Source organism: Nematostella vectensis, chromosome 9, assembly GCF_932526225.1.
Source record: "Nematostella vectensis chromosome 9, jaNemVect1.1, whole genome shotgun sequence".
Classification (NCBI taxonomy): Eukaryota; Metazoa; Cnidaria; class Anthozoa; order Actiniaria; family Edwardsiidae; genus Nematostella; species Nematostella vectensis.
The window spans coordinates 15,105,969-15,130,469 of record NC_064042.1 but is presented as its reverse complement, the minus strand read 5'-3'; the positions used below and the strand labels follow the sequence as shown (position 1 = coordinate 15,130,469).

General features: G+C 42.3%; 2 protein-coding genes and 1 long non-coding RNA gene across 4 annotated transcripts in view; 2 read left to right on the top strand and 1 right to left on the bottom strand.

Moving 5' to 3' along the window:
• The window catches only part of LOC116614252, an 18,611-nt gene extending 10,539 nt beyond the window's left edge, over positions 1–8,072 (top strand). The window contains exon 3 of the long non-coding RNA XR_004294438.2: positions 7,899–8,072. This is a non-coding gene — a long non-coding RNA (uncharacterized LOC116614252). The remainder of the gene's footprint in view (positions 1–7,898) is intronic.
• LOC5506626 (dopamine receptor 2) lies at positions 1,324–3,984 on the top strand. Its single transcript, XM_032375046.2, has one exon. It carries the CDS (start codon positions 2,530–2,532, stop codon positions 3,556–3,558), a length of 1,029 nt encoding a protein of 342 aa, XP_032230937.2. The 5' UTR covers positions 1,324–2,529; the 3' UTR covers positions 3,559–3,984.
• Positions 6,438–24,501, bottom strand: LOC5506601 (lysyl oxidase homolog 2A). 2 transcript variants are annotated; one of them, XM_048733066.1, is made up of 9 exons: positions 24,383–24,501; positions 17,943–18,023; positions 17,557–17,640; positions 16,438–16,565; positions 13,246–13,450; positions 12,508–12,780; positions 9,913–10,062; positions 9,235–9,423; positions 6,438–6,623 (listed from the first exon to the last, which is right to left on the bottom strand). In XM_048733066.1, the coding sequence occupies exons 1-8, from the start codon at positions 24,432–24,434 to the stop codon at positions 9,248–9,250; spliced, it is 1,149 nt and encodes a 382-aa protein (XP_048589023.1). In that variant the 5' UTR covers positions 24,435–24,501; the 3' UTR covers positions 6,438–6,623; positions 9,235–9,247. The 2 variants fall into 2 exon arrangements, with proteins under 2 accessions (XP_048589023.1, XP_048589024.1); XM_048733067.1 differs by having other exon boundaries at positions 6,438–6,619.

Below are 24,501 nucleotides of genomic sequence, written 5' to 3'. Positions count from 1 at the left end.
CTATTCAAGTGACGTCCCAGGCATGAAGGACCTCCTGTCAACGAGTGCAAGACCTTTCAATTACTCGATACATCTCACAATCGGGGCCAAAGAAGGCGTGCGCAAAGGCATGTAAATCATATAAACAAACACTCGACTACGAGAGTTCTTAGAGAGGCTTTCTTATAAAAAAAGATTTATACTTCTACGCGCAGAAATTCAAGGCAAAAAAGTGAGGGTTTTTATTTTTACCGTGCACACTGCACTATAAGTAACACCCCCATTCGGCTTCAGTTTCTTTTGCCCCCACGAAAGGCTAACGTCCCAAACGTCAGCGCCACTCCTATGTTTTTCAGAGGCGTATAACATACTTTTTAAACGTTGTGTTGATTCACAGCTTGTCTACACCACGCATACAAAGACCACAGTTTGTCTGTAGTCTTTCTAGTTATGTAATGGTCCAGTACAAATCTTTGTGTGGAGGCCCCACACACGCCCCCTTTATACCCTCGCACTTGTCTAAGAGCTGCAAGTACATAGTCTAAATATGGAAGATGTAATGTTGTCACTAGAGCCCTCGAGCTTATGCTGTGATGAGGCACTCTTAAACCGGTCACAGTCAAGTTTGTATTTACATCAAGTTTGACGACGCGCGCTACCGTGGCCACCTTGACAGTGCTGGGTCTAACCCCGAGATTCTGAAAATTTTGGGGATTGATGGACGTTTGCATTGTCCTAATTATATGCCGCTATCTTTTTTCTTTGAATAGTTCTCCTTTTTTAAACGCTGTTTATTTAACAGCCTTCTCAATTCTCAATCCCCCCACATAAAAAATAGAGGTCAGCCAAATTAAACAGCCGGTAGTATGTTGCATACATTTATTATATCGTCGAAAAATAGTAAATCGTGAGTGTTTTTGCCCGCAATCAGAGATAAAATCTTAACAGCATTTTGTGTTTTAACCAAAAGGATAAAAAGCGAAATGTTTCTCCATTTAGTCAAATGTAAACACTACTTACTTTACGAACTGCTTTCGTTTATGGTTGTATTAAAACCATGTAAGCAATCAAATCCCTTGTGGATTATAGAGCTGTTTATTGAAATTTCATCTAAGTCACTCTTCGAAAACGTCAACCTTTCATCAAATTTTGGTAGCCATGCATGTGGTAACAAGTCTCATTGTTTTATTTGTAACATTCACGACAGATTTTTGATTTAGGGTGCGAAAATTGGTCTTTTCAAGTGCTTTCTGTGGGTCATTTGAATTAGTCTGTTCCGATTCATCTGCTGAAAATGACATCTTTGTCAAAAAAAGCAAACAGACCGAAAGGCGGTTAAAAAATTGAGCTCCAAACAGGAAATCTCCTTACGCTTTTTCTACAATTTTTTAAATTGCGTTAGGCTTGCCCTCTTTTCTAAAGTTGTATTTGGTTTTGGAGATATCGTGCTAATGTGAATAACAGCACAACAGCTATATTAGCAATTGGTTTTATTGTGTCAATTCATTATGACGTTCTTTTTTTTAAGTTTAACAAAGTGTGCACTTCTTTTGTCGAATTTTTATTTTCTGCGGCGAATAAAACGATTGAAAAATCTGGGCCGTTCTTAATCCTCTCCTGAAGTCGTTTCATAGCCTTGTAATCAAGGCAACTTTTAATTTATTTGACCACACAAAGCAAAAGACAAAGTAAGAGGAAGTTCGGCTGACAGCTTTTTGTTTGGAATAGGTTTTTTATCACCATAACAACATTGGAAATGATGGTATTTGGTCAGCCGAGAGAGGTCTTTGATCCGAAATCTAGATCTAGAGTGCGAATCGCGAAAGTATTGTGATTCTAACTCCTTCGTAGTATAGGAGCTCTATATATTGGATTTTACAGTGCAGATTAATCTTAGGAAAAAGAAGAATTTCGCTGGAGATCGAAAAAGAAGATTATTTTCACTCGGAATGTGCGAAGTTCAAAAGCAATCCACAAGCGGCGAATGAAAAGAAGACTTCAACGGACTCTTTGCTCCTTTGCAAGGTGAAAAAGAAGCGGATATATATTATATTCCTGCTCGTTAAGACACTGCGATGATTATTTATTGCCATGCTAATGAGATAATCTTAGAAAAGAAAAAAGGGAAATGATTGAATGAAAAGTTGAATTGGAGTGAAGTGCGAGATTAATTGAAGCTCAGCCGAGATTGTTTCCAGAAGGACTTATTGAGTCGGCAATTTACCCACGATACACGATTGAATGTTCGAGATTGAAGGTTGAGATAATTTTAGCTCCTGTTTAGCAAGTAATAGAAATTCTCCAAGTTAATTAACTCAGCACGGCCTACACCGCGTGTTTTGAGATCTGATGTAAATACAACCACGGATTATTGGACTTAAGGAGAATCTTTTCCTTAGTTGAAAAAATAAATCTAATTGACCTTAATAATCATCGCTTTCGAACATCCAAATTGACCCAGGCTTAGCTACAGCGGATATATACCACATCGCAAGAAAACAAACCAGAAAGCGGGAGTCTCAAATCCAAGGACTCGCTAAAGAAGGCAACATGAGCTCGAATAATTCATGCGATGGAGCTAGTTCTGTTGAGTCGCCAACGACTCTAGGAATCGTCATTTCAGTTGCTCTGATTGTTGTGATCATGCTGGCATTGGCTGGAAACACAGTCGTGTGTATCGCATTTTACCGGAGCTCAAACCTCCAAAGTTTGACAGTTCTTTTCATCCTCTCCCTCGCCGTCACAGACATTCTCGTTGCTTCCATTTCAATGCCTATTTGGCTTTACTTCCAGTTCTCTCACAGTAGTTTCACATGCCTACCAGATTTGTTCACCGCTTGGAAGTGCCTCGACGTGCTGTTCTCTACAGCTTCGATCATGAATCTATGCGCTATAAGTATCGACCGACAGTTCGCCATAACGAAACCGCTACATTACCATACGATAATGACCACAAAAAGGGCACTATTTGCTCTGACTGGAATCTCTCTTTATGCCGTTGTTCTGTCTGGACTCGTCGCCACTCGATGGAGCTATTACCCCCTCTTCATTTTCATCGTCGCCTTCATTTCGCCTCTTATAGTCATGATCCAGGCTTACTCCCACATCTTCAAAACAGCACTGATGCAGGCCCGCCGCGTGTACCCCATACGTCAGGCGTATTACTTCAAGAAGGAGCTAAAAGCGGCCAAGACTCTAGCTATAGTCATGGGCAGTTTCATTGCATGCTGGGCCCCATTCTTTCTAGCAAATTTGATTGTTCAATACGAAAACGTAAAAATATCGCCAGATACAGTAACAGGGATAAAGTTTTTGCACTACGTTAGTTCAGCTTTAAATCCTGTTATTTATTCTTGCACAAATCGCGAGTTTCGACTTAAAATTTTCAGGGTTTTGCCATGCAAGTGTGGTGGGCGTAGGAATCAAGTCATGATGGAAAGAGTTGTGTTTTGGACAACTAGTTTTAGCCCAAGTACTGGATTCGGAAATTCGAGTTTTCGCCAGGAAGTCGCCGCTGCTGTGGCGAAAAACGAAGAAATAGCGCAAAGAAAAGAGATGAAACGTGTGTCCACTGCCTGAATGTATTTTTTTGGCGAAATGAACGATGTTTTAAGATGTGTCATCAGAAATCAAAAATGACACAGCAAACATTGGAATCGACGGAGAAGAAAATTCCTATTAGCTTGTCAAGTTTTAAATAAAAAAGATTGCAATCTAAATGAATTTATTTCGATGTTGTTTGAAGTTGAATTGAATGTTACAATTGAGTGCTCATATCTTTGACATCTCAAAGCGAAAACCGCACTTATGACTATTAGATACTCGTCTGCACTATGAAAACCCGTTGCATTTCAGGATTACTGGCACTGGCCGAGAGTGTTAAATTGACATTGATCAGTCGTTAGTAAGTGGGGGCTGAACTGTTCACACTTTAACATAGGGGAGATTATGAATAATATCTGTTATCTATAAGGACTAAAATACAAATAAACCATGTCAAAATCTTGGGTTTTTATTGGTGTTCAGGCAGATACATGCAATGTTATTTTGGTATTAAACTATAATCATTATAAAAATAAAGATCAAACATAATGATAAAAATAATGATAATAATGATAATAGTAATAATGAAAATAATGATGACAATGATGATAATAACAATTATAGTAATAATGATTATAATAGTAATGATAATAATTTCGTTTCATTAAAACCTGGTAGTCGAATCTGCCAAATTTTTACTGTCATTGCAAGAACATCGATTGTTGTTGAAATGTCAACAGTAACAAAGTAACAAAGGAATGTCTGTTCTGCCGCCCCCTCAGGGTCCCAACTCTAAATTTAGCCAAATAAGTTACCTATGATATTTTCGCTTCGAAGGATAATGGAATATAAATATATTGATATTGATTTTGTTATCTTGAATTTCCTAACCTGTCGACTAATATTAAAGGAATTTTCAATTTAGGTATAGAATTGTGTTTCAAACGTTTATAAAAGAGGAACTTCATTTTTGTGCAGGAATCCTCTCTCAGTGATAGGTGTTGAGAATTTATTGAATGATATCGTAAAAAAGAATCTCTTCTCTGTTGAGGAATCCTACACAGTATCCCATCATTATCTTGGGTAACTTGATCTTTCAGTGAAACTCTCAATTGCATATTGCCCATGGTCATTATTGCTTTAATGTAACCAGTAGTGGTGTCCTCTAGCCTAACACAAGCGCTTCTGAAAGTTGCGGAGTGATTTGGCGTTATGGTCAGCCACGGTAGTGTAAACAAGTAAATTGTAACTGGTTTGCTATTATGAAAGATAGGCATAGATAGACATAACTATCACGAGGGAAGGGGAGGGTAAACCCTTCAATAACGCGAATACCACTTATTTTGTTTTGCTGCATATTTGTTAATACATTTTCCACTTTCTTCCAGCTCATATCCTTTCTCTCTTTCCCTTGATCCCTTTTTCAAACATCAATCAATCAATCGTTTATCAGGCCTTTTGCAGGCATTAACGCCTACACAGAAGGGGGCACATTTCTTGTTCCTGTACACTTACATTGTACCGATCGTAATATGTACATGGTACGCGTGTCAAAGCTTTTGTGCACGGAGATGACGGATGCATTGATATCTTCGAGAACATTGGAGTATTGGGAAGAAATGTTTTACATTATACAAAATGCGAAACGCCATATGTAGGTTTCTCTTTATTCCCTTTGGATGATTAAAATGTTAAAATTACTGATAGATTTAAAGCATCTGTTTGATTTTTTTTTCAATGAACAAAATCCATATCACAAAAAAACTGTCACCTCAAAGTCTATAACTCTGAGACCATTATTTGCTCTTCCCCTTGATAAAAATCTGGCTTATTTGAACTGCTATCCTCGGTCGGAAGACTTACCCTTTGTCAAAGCCTCCTTGTTTTGTCAACTGTAGAAAAACCACGGCTTCGTTGACTCAGTTGGCGGCGTGCGACGCTTTCCCTTTGCATTTTACGCCCATACAATATTATGTACAAAATCATTATTGACATACTCTCCTCTAGACATCTTTTTGTTAACGACTCCTTGTCTAGCCGAGGGTTACCCTTAAATGAGGAGAAAGCTAGTGTCTTTGTTCTTTTATCAGTTTATTGCCGCTTATTGCTAGAGAAAAAAAGATTCTACTTCAAAACTTTGACAAATCGTTTAATCATCTTACAGAATAGAGATAAAATGTCGCGTATAAGACAAGTGAAATAAGATGAGGGAGCAGACATTATTTATCTGGGGGAGGGCTACTATTTTGAATATTTTTTCAGTTCAAAAATTGCGTCCCTCCCCCAAATCTAAGCTAAAAATACCTCCCCCAAAAAGGTGACCAAAAATTATAACCTTTCCCCTAACTAAAACAAAAAGCTTTATCCAACTACTAAGGCTCTGCAACTTTTAATTGGGCTTTGTATAGCGCCCTAGCTTTCCAAGTACGACACGTTCTTCCAGAAGGTGTTGTCACCAGCATGTCTGTAATGGCTAGCCCTCTTATTGCTCTCATTACTCTCATCTTTACTGCTACTAATGCTCTTCAATGAGCACTTCTTCTTTCCCTATCCTCTTCCTCTTTTTCCCGGGGGACTTTACGTTAGAAGGGGAGATGTGATTTAACCCTGCTCCTTGACACATCATTGAAAGCTCAAGTTTCTTATGGTTCTATGATGACTTTTACACCTTGCACGTTGTTAAAAAGCATTTTTTTTTTAAATTTAAAGATGACATGGATTTTGAAATAAGCGCTTCCCCCGAATAAGCAAACACATCCAGTCAAAGTAGGAAAACGTGCTTATTCAACACTAACAAGACATTAGACTTCGTTTCGGAGTCAAATTATCCTATAGCCCGTGTGCTGACAAATGCGTTTAAAAAGGCGTTAAACCCCCTGATCTTTCCCAATCTTTCCCATAAGATCCACTTTGAATTCGACTGGTTTACTTATATTTATTGAATAGTCGTACAAGGCACTTTTGACATAAGATCCACTTTGAATTCGACTGGTTTACTTATATTTATTGAATAGTCGTACAAGGCACTTTTGACAACAAGCCATTTTGATGCTATCTTTTGACATAGGCTTTCTCCCTTTGTGGATACTTGCATCATCTAGCTGAAAAAAAAGATAATGTATTAGGTTAGCCCACCACCTCTGTTAAGCGGCCACCCTAGGAATCGTACCAAGTGGTGTATACAGTTGTACCTCTATTAAACTACCACCCACCCGCTGTTTTGTAAGTAGATGTCTATTTAACCTTATTTAGTAGAGTAGTATATGACGTAGTTATTTTTTTGTAACCCACCACTTCTGTCTGTTGGAATTATTCTTATTCATTATTATTATTATAAGGGACCGTGAAAAGGGGCCGCTTTATAAAGGTTCAGAATAAAGTTAAAAATACAGTACGTCTTACAGCAAGAGCAGTCAGATGTCTAAGTTGTGTTCGCTTAATAGAGGGTTTATTATTGAAAATCAGTTGATAGCTCGTTTTGCCAGGCGCGCGCGAAGCTCCATGGGTATAGAGACATGGTATATAACTATGCGACGCAGTTTTTTTTGTCATTGCGCGGGTACCCTGTGGTGTCGCCCGCCTGCCCGTGGAGCCAGCACAATTTGCAATAACTTAGCAAAACGCCACCTCAGTGAAATAATTATACAAGAATATATTTTAGCACTATCCGAGAAGGCTATATACTTAATAAAACCCCAAAAGTTGCATCAAAACTTACAATTATTTAGTTTTTAGTGTTTTTGTATTAACACTCACGGGAACCCTGCGTCTATTTTTTCCCGCGTTTTGTATTTTCCTGTAAATAAAAAACGATTTCTTATCTGGAGATTCTTCATCACATTTAAGTTCTGTCAGCTCTTTTGTGAAGGATATCGAGCGAGGAACGGTTTTAGTTTATATTTTGTGAGTTCGAAGAACATTTAAAATTTAAAATGAACTCTGGTTTAAATTTTAGAAATAAAAAAGGTTCACGAGGGGTAATAGGTTCTAAAAAGATCTGCTTTACCTACACAGTTCCCTTTTTGCATATGAAATTTGTTCACAAAAAGATATCTTGAATACTCGACAACTCAACGTTTTCATACAACATCTCAAAACTCCCATCTCTTCAATTTTCATAGAAAACTAAAGACAGATTTTTGTTGGGAGCATTTAGTTCGATACCTATAGTTTTTCTCTACAGCTTTTCCTAAGAAACTCTGGCTCATTAGCCCCTAAAAACAGACTTATATTAATTTTCTGTTCAAGGTTCTATTTTAAAGGTTACTTGGAATTATTTTTAATTTTAGGTTTATCAATTAGGTTTTGTTCAGCATAACATTTATATCTAAGTATTCTTCCGTAGCGTTTTGTCACTGTTCTCCAATTTTTTTCAGGCGAATCCCAACTCAAGCAGCTGCCAGCTTTAAAGGCATGATGCTAGGGCAGTATGTATTCATTAATACAGCTAAGTAACAAAAAATTAGATACTAGTTACAAATAAAAACTTGTTTTAAAAAAAATGAACCAGGCTAATAAAATAAACTAAAAGTAGTCAAAGACTTTGAAAACAAGAGTGGTTTATTTCATTCACCTTTTGACAAAGTGGCTGGTACAAAATACTGACCAACATTGGCCCTTATTGCAAATGGACTAAATGGGTTTTCTAGTAAAAAAAATATAGTTTCAATTTTAACTAATTAACTGTACAGGGTTTTGTGAGCAATCTACTTTTCAAATAGCTGATATGAATACGGCTCAATACTTAGGAATCTGAGATGATATTTGCAAAAATCAACAGCAATGTACCATTTGACCTTTCATGCAATTATTTGAAAGATAGTTTAGCACCGTACATGGAAGTGATGTGAAATTTTAACGAACTGCATCTTTTTGTAATGCCACACCAAGCCCTATTTTATGTTTTAACACAAAAATACCAGGTGTACATACCCTTGAAACCATGATGCTTCAATATGGGGGTCTAGTGGGTCCATGGACCTCCTCATTGAGGGTCAGCGTTTCGTACGAACCACCCAAGACAAAGTGTCAATTCAAAAAGTATCAGGCAAAAAAACCCAGTAAAGAAGGTTGACAAAATTGTTTATCCATTATTCGTAATTTCTACCAAATAACTTTTATAACCCTTCAACTGAGAGAAAATTATAAAAATCAAGAAAACCTAGTAGTAGAGCAATGTGAAAGGAAGAAAGGGAATTTGGACAGTGTAGGCAAGTATGGAGCACATTTACTGGCAAAAACGATATGCTAATGTATAGAAACGCGTTGTGTGCTGATATGGTTTTAAATGTTAAAGAGAATAAAAATGCACCCATTTTACTGTAAAAAATTAAAATTCATTTTCAATTCTCCAATGTTCCCTATTGGATGATACCTCCATATACACCCAACAAGTTTTTCCGTGTTAAACAACAATAAAAATATACATACACACATATTACACTCTACACCTGTGCATCAAGCACTTTTCTATAAACGGCTTCACTCACACCTTACATATATACATACATACATAGGTATTATAATATGGCTTAAATTGATTGCATGCTGGCTCCGCTTTTAGGCAGTGCCTAAATCTATATGTTAATACTGTTAAAATGCGCGCCCCCCGGCGTGGTTGCATACTTGACTCCTTTGAAAGAGGACTGGAGAAGGAGCGTCCCATGTGGGGTCAATTCCTGTCTGCCCCCCTAGCCACACCCTTGTGCGCACCTGGTGTCGTGGTCTAGACGATCTCGTAGACGTAGTTAGTAATCCTTTGCCCGACTCCGTTCCAACACGAGACAGACGGTCCGTGTCGTCTAAAGCTTTTATCGTCATTCGTCACCCAGCACTCGCCGTAGAACTGAATGGAAAAGAAGCGCCATCCGCCCTGCTTTGCTGCCTTGTAACAGTAGTCAACTGGAAGATACAGTGGAACGTCTATTAAACGGTCCTTTCTTGGCGTTCTGAAATACTGGCCACTCAAACATTGTAAGCTCTATTGATACATTGTTACCTCTATCAAATGGCCACTTCTTAGCGATATGAAATATAAGCCACTCAGCCATTGTACTTTGTAGCTCTATTGATTATGGCATATTGGGTGTCCACGATGCTTACTAGTCTTGCCGATGTCCGACATTGATTTGCGTGGTGATTGACATATAAATGTTTCGTTGCAAAATACTTAAATTGCCAGTTAACATTGCGTGATACTGCATTGTTTGACACTGCGTTGCATGACACGCGTGACACTGTATTGTGTTACACGATACTAGTCTTGCTGATGTTCGCATTGCATGGTGTAGTTTGACAAAAAGTTTACATTGCTAGTTTACTTTGCGTGACAAGAGTGAAACTGCTTGCGTGAGCGCAGCGTCACACATCATTGCGCTACACGATACTCACTAGTCTTGCCGATGTTGAACCAGTCTATCTGCAGCCTCAAGTTAACCAGCAGCTTGGTCATGGCTCGCGCGTTATGGTAATCCAGCCAGCACCCCATGTCCTTCCAGGGCGCGAACTTGTACACGAAGTTAGCATAGTGCATGCCGGTACCTGCACTCAATAAACACGAGTTAGTATACATCAGGGGCTCATAAGTAGGGGCAATCAACTTCCCTACATTCTGGTACTATATAGGTGTAACGGACACGACATAAACTTTCGTATGTTACTTCTTACGCTATTGTTAGTTAACTAGCAGTATCAAAAACCTTATGAATGATAATATCGCCTCTCAGCGACAGAATTTCGAGATCGATACAAATGATCACTTATTTTTTGCAAGGGCAAGAAAACAACGTTCGTAACAACGTTTGAGTCCACTTATGGAGAAATAAATAGTCCAAGGCTAGTAACAGTATGTTCCTTTCTCTGCGACAAAAAGGATTCAGAAATAAGAAGGCATATGACTACGTAGGAAGACTTTGAAAAGCAAGCGTCGTTTTCCCCCTTCTCGGCCGCCATTTTGGATTCCTTGAGACAAAGTCAATTTTTCCGCCCTGTCATCTAATTGGCTAATCCGTGCGTCTAAAAATAGCCTGATCCTAGGAAACGCCGTGGCACTTAAATGATACAGATGATTGCCCCTACTTATGAGCCCCTGTATACATTCAACCCTTGCTATAATAGCTCCCCCTCTCCATATACCTATAGACCACGCCCTACCTTCGAACCCCACCCTCTCCATATACCTATAGACCACGCCCTACCTTCGAACCTACCCCTTTCCATATACCTAAAGACCACGCCCTACCTTCGAACCCATCCCTCTCCATATACCTATAGACCACGCCCTACCCTCGAACCCCACCCCTCTCCATATACCTATAGACCACGCCCTATCTTCGAACCCTACCCCTCTCCATATACCTATAGACCACGCCCTACCCTCGAACCCCAGCCCTCTCCATATACCTATAGACCACGCCCTACCTTCGAACCCCAGCCCTCTCCATATACCTATAGACCACGCCCTACCCTCGAACCCCAGCCGTCTCCATATACCTATAGACCACACTCTACAGTCGAACCCCAGCCCTCTCCATATACCTATAGACCACGCCCTACCCTCGAACCCCAGCCGTCTCCATATACCTATAGACCACGCCCTACCTTCGAACCCACCCCTCTCCATATACCTATAGACCACGCCCTAACCTCGAACCCACCCCTCTCCATATACCTATAGACCACGCCCTACCCTCGAACCCCACCCCTCTCCATATACCTATAGACCACGCCCTACCCTCGAACCCCAGCCGTCTCCATATACCTATAGACCACGCCCTACCTTCGAACCCACCCCTCTCCATATACCTATAGACCACGCCCTAACCTCGAACCCCACCCCTCTCCATATACCTATAGACCACGCCCTACCCTCGAACCCACCCCTCTCCATATACCTATAGACCACGCCCTACCCTCGAACCCCACCCCTCTCCATATACCTATAGACCACGCCCTACCCTCGAACCCCAGCCGTCTCCATATACCTATAGACCACGCCCTACCCTCGAACCCACCCCTTTCCATATACCTATAGACCACGCCCTACCCTCGAACCCCAGCCCTCTCCATATACCTATAGACCACGCCCTACCCTCGAACCCCAGCCCTCTCCATATACCTATAGACCACGCCCTACCCTCGAACCCCAGCCCTCTCCATATACCTATAGACCACGCCCTACCTTCGAACCCTACCCCTCTCCATATACCTATAGACCACACTCTACAGTCGAACCCCAGCCCTCTCCATATACCTATAGACCACGCCCTACCCTCGAACCCCAGCCGTCTCCATATACCTATAGACCACACTCTACAGTCGAACCCCAGCCCTCTCCATATACCTATAGACCACGCCCTACCCTCGAACCCCAGCCGTCTCCATATACCTATAGACCACGCCCTACCTTCGAACCCACCCCTCTCCATATACCTATAGACCACGCCCTAACCTCGAACCCCACCCCTCTCCATATACCTATAGACCACGCCCTACCCTCGAACCCACCCATCTCCATATACCTATAGACCACGCCCTACCCTCGAACCACAGCCCTCTCCATATACCTATAGACCACACTCTACAGTCGAACCCCAGCACTCTCCATATACCTATAGACCACGCCCTTCCCTCGAACCCCAGCCGTCTCCATATACCTATAGACCACGTCCTACCCTCGAACCCACCCCTCTCCATATACCTATAGACCACGCCCTACCTACGAACCTCACCCCTTTCCATATACATATAGACCACGCCCTACCTTCAAACCCCACCCCTCTCCATATACCTATAGACCACGCCCTACCTTCGAACCCCACCCCTCTCCATATACCTATAGACCACGCCCTATCTTCGAACCCTACCCCTCTCCATATACCTATAGACCACGCCCTACCTTCGATCCCCACCCCTCTCCATATACCTATAAACCACGCCCTACCCTCGAACCCAACCCTCTTCATATATCTATAAACCACGCCTTACCTTCAAAGCACCGTTGTTTATTGTCCTTAGGGTCTGCCAGTCCGTGCATGTCATATCTGCTCTCGGCCTCGTTGTCGGCCCAGCATTCGCCGTAAAACTGAATCCCGAAGTACTTATAGCCCCCCTGGGCAGCACGCTCGGCGCACTTCGTCACCATGCTACGAACGTTGTACCATTTGATTTCGCTTCGTAGGTTGGCGATGAGTGCCCGAAGAGCGCGGTTCGGCTCCATTTCATCCTTGTAGCAGCCCACCTCAATGATTGATGGGACGGCTGTAACGAGTTACAAATTAACATGGCGTGACAATACGGCTCCGGGTTGCGTTACCTTTGGTAGTGACAGAGGGTTGCACTGAGAACGTTAACATTTTACCCCGTAATTCATATTGATTTATTTGGAACGCCAGATGATATTTGATAAGGACTCGTTAGTATGCGACTAGGGAGTACCTAGGAGAGGGATCCAGTGGTCCCAGGTCCACCAGGGAATTTTAAAGCCACTGATATGTCTACTTAACTCAACTAGTAAAAAAATTTAACGTCTTTATAAAGTAACTTTTTTTCGCTTTTATTCGTATTCGGTATTCGACAATACGAGCACGTTGTATGAAACGACCAATGATATCTTATCTATCGTCCATCTTGGTGTGTCTAGATTTTGATTGCGTGACATGGTGTTCGCATTGCGTGACATCTTGCTCGCATTGCGTGACATGTTGCTTGCATTGCGTGACATACCCGTGTGCAGACACTTGACTCCAGCGTCATCCTTGTGTGTGCATCCGCTGGCCTGTCCCCATCCGTCGTGCTTGCATTCTAATAAGGAATTCTCCTTCCCCGTACACTGCATGCCGCTCAACCAAATGGGCCCGTACCCCAACCCGAACTTGGCTTTCCTTGTCTCGTGTATGGCCTTAATCATGCCAAGCTCCCTACACACAACCTGGCGGGAAAACATCGTACAAGCTATCAAATACCCTTATACCAAAATACCCGGTTTATATATCTATAAGTTAAAGCTAAAACTATTGCATTAAACCTATGGTATGAGCAAAGATATATAAAAGATATAAATACATTCGTCAGGCTTGTAAGATATAATTTCTGATGGTCGTTGCCGACCTACCTCTCAACATCGTCTCAAAACATTAGCAATGCTGGGTGATGGTGGTCAACATACAAGCAATGCTGGGTGATGGTGGTCATTATACTAGCAATGCTGGGTGATGGTGGTCAACATACAAGCAATGCTGGGTGATGGTGGTCAACATACTAGCAATGTTGGGTAATGGTAGTCAACATACTAGCAATGATGGGTGATGGTGGTCAACATACTAGCAATGCTGGGTGATGGTGGTCAACATACTAGCAATGCTGGGTGATGGTGGTCAACATACTAGCAATGATGGGTGATGGTGGTCAACATACTAGCAATGCTGGGTGATGGTGGTCAACATACTAGCAATGCTGGGTGATGGTGGTCAACATACAAGCAATGCTGGGTGATGGTGGTCAACATACTAGCAATGCTGGGTGATGGTGGTCAACATACTAGCAATGCTGGGTGATGGTGATCAACATACTAGCAATGCTGGGTGATGGTGGTCAACATACTAGCAATGCTGGGTGATGGTGGTCAACATACTAGCAATGCTGGGTGATGGTGGTCAACATACTAGCAATGCTGGGTGATGGTGGTCAACATACTAACAATGCTGGGTGATGGTGGTCAATATACTAGCAATGCTGGGTGATGGTAGTTAACATACTAGCAATGCTGGGTAATGGTGGTCAACATACTAGCAATTCTGGGTGATGATGGTCAACATACTAGCAATGCTGGGTAATGGTGGTCAACATACTAGCAATTCTGGGTGATGATGGTCAACATACTAGCAATGCTGGGTGATGGTAGTTTACATACTAGCAATGCTGGGTGATGGTAGTTTACATACTAGCAATGCTGGGTGATGGTAGTTTACATACTAGCAATGCTGGGTGATGGTGGTCAACATACTAACAATGCTGGGTGATGGTGGTCAATATACTAGCAATGCTGGGTGATGGTAGTTAACATACTAGCAATGCTGGGTAATGGTGGTCAACATACTAGCAATTCTGGGTGATGATGGTCAACATACTAGCAATGCTGGGTAATGGTGGTCAACATACTAGCAATTCTGGGTGATGATGGTCAACATACTAGCAATGCTGGGTGATGGTAGTTTACATACTAGCAATGCTGGGTGATGGTAGTTTACATACTAGCAATGCTGGGTGATGGTAGTTTACATACTAGCAATGCTGGGTGATGGTGGTCAACATACTAACAATGCTGGGTGATGGTGGTCAATATACTAGCAATGCTGGGTGATGGTAGTTAACATACTAGCAATGCTGGGTAATGGTGGTCAACATACTAGCAATTCTGGGTGATGATGGTCAACATACTAGCAATGCTGGGTAATGGTAGTCAACATACTAGCAATGCTGGGTGATGATGGTCAACATACTAGCAAGGCTGGGTGATGGTAGTCAACATACTAGCAAGGCTGGGTGATGGTAGTCAACATACTAGCAAGGCTGGGTGATGGGAGTCAACATACTAGCAATGCTGGGTGATGGTGGTCAACATACTAGCAATGCTGGGTGATGGTAGTTTACATACTAGCAATGCTGGGTGATGGTGGTCAACATACTAGCAATGCTGGGTGATGGTGGTCAACATACTAGCAATGCTGGGTGATGGGAGTCAACATACTAGCAATGCTGGGTGATGGTAGTTTACATACTAGCAATGCTGGGTGATGGTGGTCAACATACTAGCAATGCTGGGTGATGGTGGTCAACATACTAGCAATGATGGGTAATGGTGGTCAACATACTAGCAATGCTGGGTGATGGTGGTCAACATACTAGCAATGCTGGGTGATGATGGTCAACATACTAGCAATGCTGGGTGATGGGAGTCAACATACTAGCAATGCTGGGTGATGGTAGTCAACATACTAGCAATGCTGGGTGATGGTAGTCAACATACTAGCAATGCTGGGTGATGGTAGTCAACATACTAGCAATGCTGGGTGATGGTGGTCAACATACTAGCAATGCTGGGTGATGATGGTCAACATACTAGCAATGCTGGGTGATGGGAGTCAACATACTAGCAATGCTGGGTGATGGTAGTCAACATACTAGCAATGCTGGGTGATGGTAGTCAACATACTAGCAATGCTGGGTGATGGTAGTCAACATACTAGCAATGCTGGGTGATGGTAGTTAACATACTAGCAATGCTGGGTGATGGTTGTCAACATACTAGCAATGCTGGGTGATGGTGGTCAACATACTAGCAATGCTGGGTGATGGTGGTCAACATACTAGCAATGCTGGGTGATGGTGGTCAACATACTAGCAATCCTGGGTGATGGTGGTCAACATACTAGCAATGCTGGGTGATGGTTGTCAACATACTAGCAATGCTGGGTGATGGTGGTCAACATACTAGCAATGCTGGGTGATGGTGGTCAACATACTAGCAATGCTGGGTGATGGTGGTCAACATACTAGCAATCCTGGGTGATGGTGGTCAACATACTAGCAATGCTGGGTGATGGGAGTCAACATACTAGCAATGCTGGGTGATGGTGGTCAACATACTAGCAATTCTGGGTGATGATGGTCAACATACTAGCAATGCTGGGTGATGGTAGTTTACATACTAGCAATGCTGGGTGATGGTGGTCAACATACTAGCAATGCTGGGTGATGATGGTCAACATACTAGCAATGCTGGGGGATGGGAGTCAACATACTAGCAATGCTGGGTGATGGTGGTCAACATACTAGCAAGGCTGGGTGATGGTGGTCTTTCATGATGAGCTGATACACTTTGACCCCTCCCCCCTCCCTCTTAGTCAATATTCGTACCTCGGCATCCTCTCGGTCCCAGTCCCTGTCACAGATTGTGCCCCACTTTGCATTATGGTACACCTCTACTCGGCCAGTCCCATTTCTGTTCGGGATTCCCGCGGGTCGCATTAGACGAAGAGTATTTGCTGATGAAAATGATAATATAACCTGTTTTTGTTTTGTTATTATGATATTGCTTTTATATAATCAAAGTTACCAATTTTCGAGAGAGAGCAGGAATTGTCGGGTTGTGTCGACTTGTCTTCCAAAAATCTGACGTTACTCAGGTATTTGTGTCGAAGGCCGATTTTTCCTTCAGCGTCCTACAAACATTTCGACGTTTGACAGTACTTTGAATTGACTTGTTACTTCGACCAATCATATGGCGAGAAGCCTGTAATACAACCACGCCACCACGCAAATGTTCTCACGCTAAATCCCTCAAAATATGTTTTCGCGTGTCGCAACACCCCTGAAAATTAGACAGTCCGCTACCCTGCGTAGCAATCGTTTCTGTGGAGTTTCGAGCGAAGAATATGGCCGCGCGCGGCCATATTCCTCGTTCGCGCTCTATTCCGGCTGAAACTCAACAGAATCGCTTGCTACGCAGGCTAACAATCCGCTTAAATTCCACTTGCCTTTTACTTAACAACATTGAAAGCTCGCCATGACAACATGCTGTTGTGACGTCAAAACTTATAGTTTTTTAGCAAAAACTCATCGACAAAACTACAGGCGTTCCATGCTCATCTGGATAGCGCAGTAGAAACAGATTAAACAGATTAAAAAATGACTTGATCCAGTATTTTTATTATCTTTGCTAATTCCAGGAACAAGCACTTATGTTAAAGCCGCATTGTTTACTTCCGGTCGATTACGTAGCAATATCCGATTGATCCGATGACGGAAAACGCGAAAAATATTTCAAAATATTGAAAGCAGTGTGTCTATTGGAAGTTTCTTTGAGGATGTGATTGATGATTTAGAGCGGATGGCCCGTTAAATATCTCGGATTTTAATAGATTTTTTTTTCTTTTAACGGTTGAGGTTTCCGTCGGACCTCCGGAAGTAAACTGGTGACAATGCGGCTTTAAGGTGTCAAACATCACATTGCATCACGTTTTATTTTCATCCAACCTTTTATCTCGCCGATGGCTCTCTTGTGGCGTAGACCGAGTAGCGAGTCCGTGTCGCGGCGATCCCTACCATCAGTGAGACGACCTGCTCAAAGAGAACTCGAAGATAAGTGGAGGCAAAGATCTATAGACGGATATTCAAATAACCTACTCAGATCGAACCAAGAGATTATCAGAGGCGAATATCTATAGACGAAAATAAGTCATATAATGTGCTCAAAACGAATACAAAGAATACCAAAGGCAAAGATCTGTGGACAGATAATACCCAGATAACCTGCTAAAACAGAACGCAAAGATTACCAGAGGCAAGGATCTATAGACGGATATCAGTCAGATAAACTGCTCAAAGCGAACACGCGGATATTCAAAGGCTCATCATTTTACCTAGTCCCGCAGAAAAACCTACAGTGCGGTCTTTTTCTAGCTGAGCCAACCCTTTAAGGAACGCGCTTTTCCCGTCATCCTCTGCAATAAAAAAACACGTGAAATTAGCTATAGGGGGACCGAGATCAGTGAGTACTAGAAGAGAAGATGTTATGGATAAGCTAGAGGGGGGTGTGATGAATATACAAGAGGGGGGGGGGGGGTGTGATGAATATACAAGAGGGGGGGTGTGATGAATATACAAGAGGGGGGTGTGATGAATATACAAGAGGGGGGGGTGTGATGAATATACAAGAGAGGGTGTGTGATGAATATACAAGAGGGGGGTGTAATGAATATACACGAGAGGGTGTGTGATGAATATACAAGAGGGGATGTGTGATGAATATACAAGAGGGGGGTGTGATGAATATACAAGAGGGGGTGTGTGATGAATATACAAGAGGGGTGTGTGATGAATATACAAGAGGGGGTGTGTGATGAATATACAAGAGGGGGGTGTGATGAATATACAAGAGGGGGTGTGTGATGAATATACAAGAGGGGGGTGTGATGAATATACAAGAGGGGGGGTGTGATGAATATACAAGAGGGGGGGTGTGATGAATATACAAGAGGGGGATGTGATGAATATACAAGAGGGGGTGTGTGATGAATATACAAGAGGGGGGTGTGATGAATATACAAGAGGGCGTGTGTGATGAATATACAAGAGGGGGGGTGTGATGAATATACAAGAGGGGGTGTGTGATGAATATACAAGAGGGGGGTGTGATGAATATACAAGAGAGGGTGTGTGATGAATATACAAGAGGGGGGTGTGATGAATATACAAGAGGGGGGTGTGATGAATATACAAGAGGGCGTGTGTGATGAATATACAAGAGGGGGTGTGTGATGAATATACAAGAGGGGGGTGTGATGAATATACAAGAGAGGGTGTGTGATGAATATACAAGAGGGGGTGTGTGATGAATATACAAGAGGGGGTGTGTGATGAATATACAAGAGGGGGTGTGTGATGAATATAAAAGAGGGATGTGTGATGAATATACAAGAGGGGGTGTGTGATGAATATACAAGAGGGGGGTGTGATGAATATACAAGAGGGGGTGTGTGATGAATATACAAGAGGGGTGTGTGATGAATATACAAGAGGGGGTGTGTGATGAATATACAAGAGGGGGGTGTGATGAATATACAAGAGGGGGGGTGTGATGAATATACAAGAGGGGGGTGTGTTGAATATACAAGAGGGGGGGTGTGATGAATATACAAGAGAGGGTGTGTGATGAATATACAAGAGGGGGGTGTAATGAATATACAAGAGAGGGTGTGTGATGAATATACAAGAGGGGGTGTGTGATGAATATACAAGAGGGGGGTGTGATGAATATACAAGAAGGGGTGTGTGATAAATATACAAGAGGGGTGTGTGATGAATATACAAGAGGGGGTGTGTGATGAATATACAAGAGGGGTGTGTGATGAATATACAAGAGGGGGTGTGTGATGAATATACAAGAGGGGGGTGTGATGAATATACAAGAGGGATGTGTGATGAATATACAAGAGGGGGTGTGTGATGGATATACAAGAGGGGGGTGTGATGAATATACAAGAGGGGGTGTGTGATGAATATACAAGAGGGGGATGTATGATGAATATTCAAGAGGGGGTGTGATGAATATACAAGAGGGGGGGTGTGATGAATATACAAGAGGGGGTGTGTGATGCATATACAAGAGGGTGTGTGTGATGAATATACAAGAGGGGAGTGTGATGAATATACAAGAGGGGGGTGTAATGAATATACAAGAGGGGGTGTGTGATGAATATACAAGTGGGGGTGTGTGATGAATATACAAGAGAGGGGGTGTGATGAATATACAAGAGGGGGTGTGTGATGAATATACAAGAGGGGGTGTGTGATGAATATACAAGAGGGGGTGTGTGATGAATATACAAGAGGGGGTGTGTGATGAATATACAACAGGGGGGTGTGATGAATATACAAGAGGGGGTGTGTGATGAATATACAAGAGGGGGGTGTGATTAATATACAAGAGGGGGTGTGTGATGAATATACAAGAGGGGGGTGTGATGAATATACAAGAGGGGGTGTGTGATGAATATACAAGAGGGGGGTGTGATGAATATACAAGAGGGGGGTGTGATGAATATACAAGAGGGGGTGTGTGATGAATATACAAGAGGGGGTGTGTGATGAATATACAAGAGAGGGTGTGTGATAAATATACAAGAGGGAGTGTGTGATGAATATACAAGAGGGGGTGTGTGATGAATATACAAGAGGGGGTGTGTGATGAATATACAACAGGGGGGTGTGATGAATATACAAGAGGGGGTGTGTGATGAATATACAAGAGGGGGGTGTGATTAATATACAAGAGGGGTGTGTGATGAATATACAAGAGAGGGTGTGTGATGAATATACAAGAGAGGGTGTGTGATGAATATACAAGAGGGGGTGTGTGATGAATATACAAGAGGGGGTGTGTGATGAATATACAAGAGGGGGTGTGTGATGAATATACAAGAGAGGGTGTGTGATGAATATACAAGAGGGGGGTGTGATGAATATACAAGAGGGGGTGTGTGATGAATATACAAGAGGGGTGTGTGATGAATATACAAGAGGGGGGTGTAATGAATATACAAGAGAGGGTGTGTGATGAATATACAAGAGGGGGTGTGTGATGAATATACAAGAGGGGGGTGTGATGAATATACAAGAAGGGGTGTGTGATAAATATACAAGAGGGGTGTGTGATGAATATACAAGAGGGGGTGTGTGATGAATATACAAGAGGGGTGTGTGATGAATATACAAGAGGGGGTGTGTGATGAATATACAAGAGGGGGGTGTGATGAATATACAAGAGGGATGTGTGATGAATATACAAGAGGGGGTGTGTGATGGATATACAAGAGGGGGGTGTGATGAATATACAAGAGGGGGTGTGTGATGAATATACAAGAGGGGGATGTATGATGAATATTCAAGAGGGGGTGTGATGAATATACAAGAGGGGGGGTGTGATGAATATACAAGAGGGGGTGTGTGATGCATATACAAGAGGGTGTGTGTGATGAATATACAAGAGGGGAGTGTGATGAATATACAAGAGGGGGGTGTAATGAATATACAAGAGGGGGTGTGTGATGAATATACAAGTGGGGGTGTGTGATGAATATACAAGAGAGGGGGTGTGATGAATATACAAGAGGGGGTGTGTGATGAATATACAAGAGGGGGTGTGTGATGAATATACAACAGGGGGGTGTGATGAATATACAAGAGGGGGTGTGTGATGAATATACAAGAGGGGGGTGTGATTAATATACAAGAGGGGGTGTGTGATGAATATACAAGAGGGGGGTGTGATGAATATACAAGAGGGGGTGTGTGATGAATATACAAGAGGGGGGTGTGATGAATATACAAGAGGGGGGTGTGATGAATATACAAGAGGGGGTGTGTGATGAATATACAAGAGGGGGTGTGTGATGAATATACAAGAGAGGGTGTGTGATAAATATACAAGAGGGAGTGTGTGATGAATATACAAGAGGGGGTGTGTGATGAATATACAAGAGGGGGTGTGTGATGAATATACAAGAGGGGGTGTGTGATGAATATACAACAGGGGGGTGTGATGAATATACAAGAGGGGGTGTGTGATGAATATACAAGAGGGGGGTGTGATTAATATACAAGAGGGGTGTGTGATGAATATACAAGAGAGGGTGTGTGATGAATATACAAGAGAGGGTGTGTGATGAATATACAAGAGGGGGTGTGTGATGAATATACAAGAGGGGGTGTGTGATGAATATACAAGAGGGGGTGTGTGATGAATATACAAGAGAGGGTGTGTGATGAATATACAAGAGGGGGGTGTGATGAATATACAAGAGGGGGTGTGTGATGAATATACAAGAGGGGTGTGTGATGAATATACAAGAGGGGGGTGTAATGAATATACAAGAGAGGGTGTGTGATGAATATACAAGAGGGGGTGTGTGATGAATATACAAGAGGGGGGTGTGATGAATATACAAGAAGGGGTGTGTGATAAATATACAAGAGGGGTGTGTGATGAATATACAAGAGGGGGTGTGTGATGAATATACAAGAGGGGTGTGTGATGAATATACAAGAGGGGGTGTGTGATGAATATACAAGAGGGGGGTGTGATGAATATACAAGAGGGATGTGTGATGAATATACAAGAGGGGGTGTGTGATGGATATACAAGAGGGGGGTGTGATGAATATACAAGAGGGGGTGTGTGATGAATATACAAGAGGGGGATGTATGATGAATATTCAAGAGGGGGTGTGATGAATATACAAGAGGGGGGGTGTGATGAATATACAAGAGGGGGTGTGTGATGCATATACAAGAGGGTGTGTGTGATGAATATACAAGAGGGGAGTGTGATGAATATACAAGAGGGGGGTGTAATGAATATACAAGAGGGGGTGTGTGATGAATATACAAGTGGGGGTGTGTGATGAATATACAAGAGAGGGGGTGTGATGAATATACAAGAGGGGGTGTGTGATGAATATACAAGAGGGGGTGTGTGATGAATATACAACAGGGGGGTGTGATGAATATACAAGAGGGGGTGTGTGATGAATATACAAGAGGGGGGTGTGATTAATATACAAGAGGGGGTGTGTGATGAATATACAAGAGGGGGGTGTGATGAATATACAAGAGGGGGTGTGTGATGAATATACAAGAGGGGGGTGTGATGAATATACAAGAGGGGGGTGTGATGAATATACAAGAGGGGGTGTGTGATGAATATACAAGAGGGGGTGTGTGATGAATATACAAGAGAGGGTGTGTGATAAATATACAAGAGGGAGTGTGTGATGAATATACAAGAGGGGGTGTGTGATGAATATACAAGAGGGGGTGTGTGATGAATATACAACAGGGGGGTGTGATGAATATACAAGAGGGGGTGTGTGATGAATATACAAGAGGGGGGTGTGATTAATATACAAGAGGGGTGTGTGATGAATATACAAGAGAGGGTGTGTGATGAATATACAAGAGAGGGTGTGTGATGAATATACAAGAGGGGGTGTGTGATGAATATACAAGAGGGGGTGTGTGATGAATATACAAGAGGGGGTGTGTGATGAATATACAAGAGAGGGTGTGTGATGAATATACAAGAGGGGGGTGTGATGAATATACAAGAGGGGGTGTGTGATGAATATACAAGAGAGGGTGTGTGATGAATATACAAGAGGGGGTGTGTGATGAATATACAAGAGGGGTGTGTGATGAATATACAAGAGAGGGTGTGTGATGAATATACAAGAGGGGGGTGTGATGAATATACAAGAGGGGGGTGTGATGAATATACAAGAGGGGGTGTGTGATGAATATACAAGAGGGGGGGTGTGATGAATATACAAGAGGGGGGTGTGTGATGAATATACAAGAGGGGGTGTGTGATGAATATACAAGAGGGGGTGTGTGATGAATATACAAGAGGGGTGTGTGATGAATATACAAGAGGGGGTGTGTGATGAATATACAAGAGGGGGGTGTGATGAATATACAAGAGGGGTGTGTGATGAATATACAAGAGGGGGTGTGATGAATATACAAGAGGGGGGTGTGATGAATGCATTAGAAGATGAGATGTGATGAATGAGCCACAGGGGGGTATGCAAAGAATGTACTGGAGGGAGGGTGTGGTGAATGAACTATTTTCTTCTTGTTCTTTTCTATATCCGGTGGTGTTTTATTTTGTATTGACCACACGTCTTCCTCTGGTTGGTTTTATATTCCCCGATTTCCCTCTTTACCACAAACAAGTATTCTGTTTACCTATAGAGCCCCAATTCTAGTCATACTTTGTTTTCCCAAATGGTTCGTTTTAAATCGATGTCTACTCAAAAGTAACATGAATCAAACAAGTATTATCATCTGATTGCTACGGCTAAACACGATTTATTGGTAATCAGTTTTCCTTGAATGGGTTCCTATCTCCTAACATCAACCCAATAAATAATAGCAAATTTGACTACCTGCAGCATATAACCTATAGCCGTCCAAGTTCCTTTGATATAAGCAGAGCATTGATGCCTTAAGTTAAAAAGTGAATTGCAAGAAGATTTTACAGCATTTTTCTGTTTCCTAAGCCTGGCAAAACCTTGGGGTGCTATTTCCCCATGTCTTTACTTGCTTAAATAACAAGAAAAAAGGTTTTAATAATTTAGAGCAGTGGATAGAGTGTTCAACTAAGTTCATACCAAGTCTCCAAGCCCTCTATTGTCTGCGTCTAAAGGGGTACCATTTTACATAAAAAGGGTGGACCATGGAAGCCACGGAACCATTCCTATATCCGTCAATGGGATCTATAAATCATAGTCGTTGATCTTACCCGATGAGGATGATAAAGGAGCAATAACTAGAAGTACGAAGGCCAGAATCATGATGAGGTTGTTGCTCTGACGCTATGCCGTGCACACCAGATACCAGATCACCCAGCACACTAAAGCC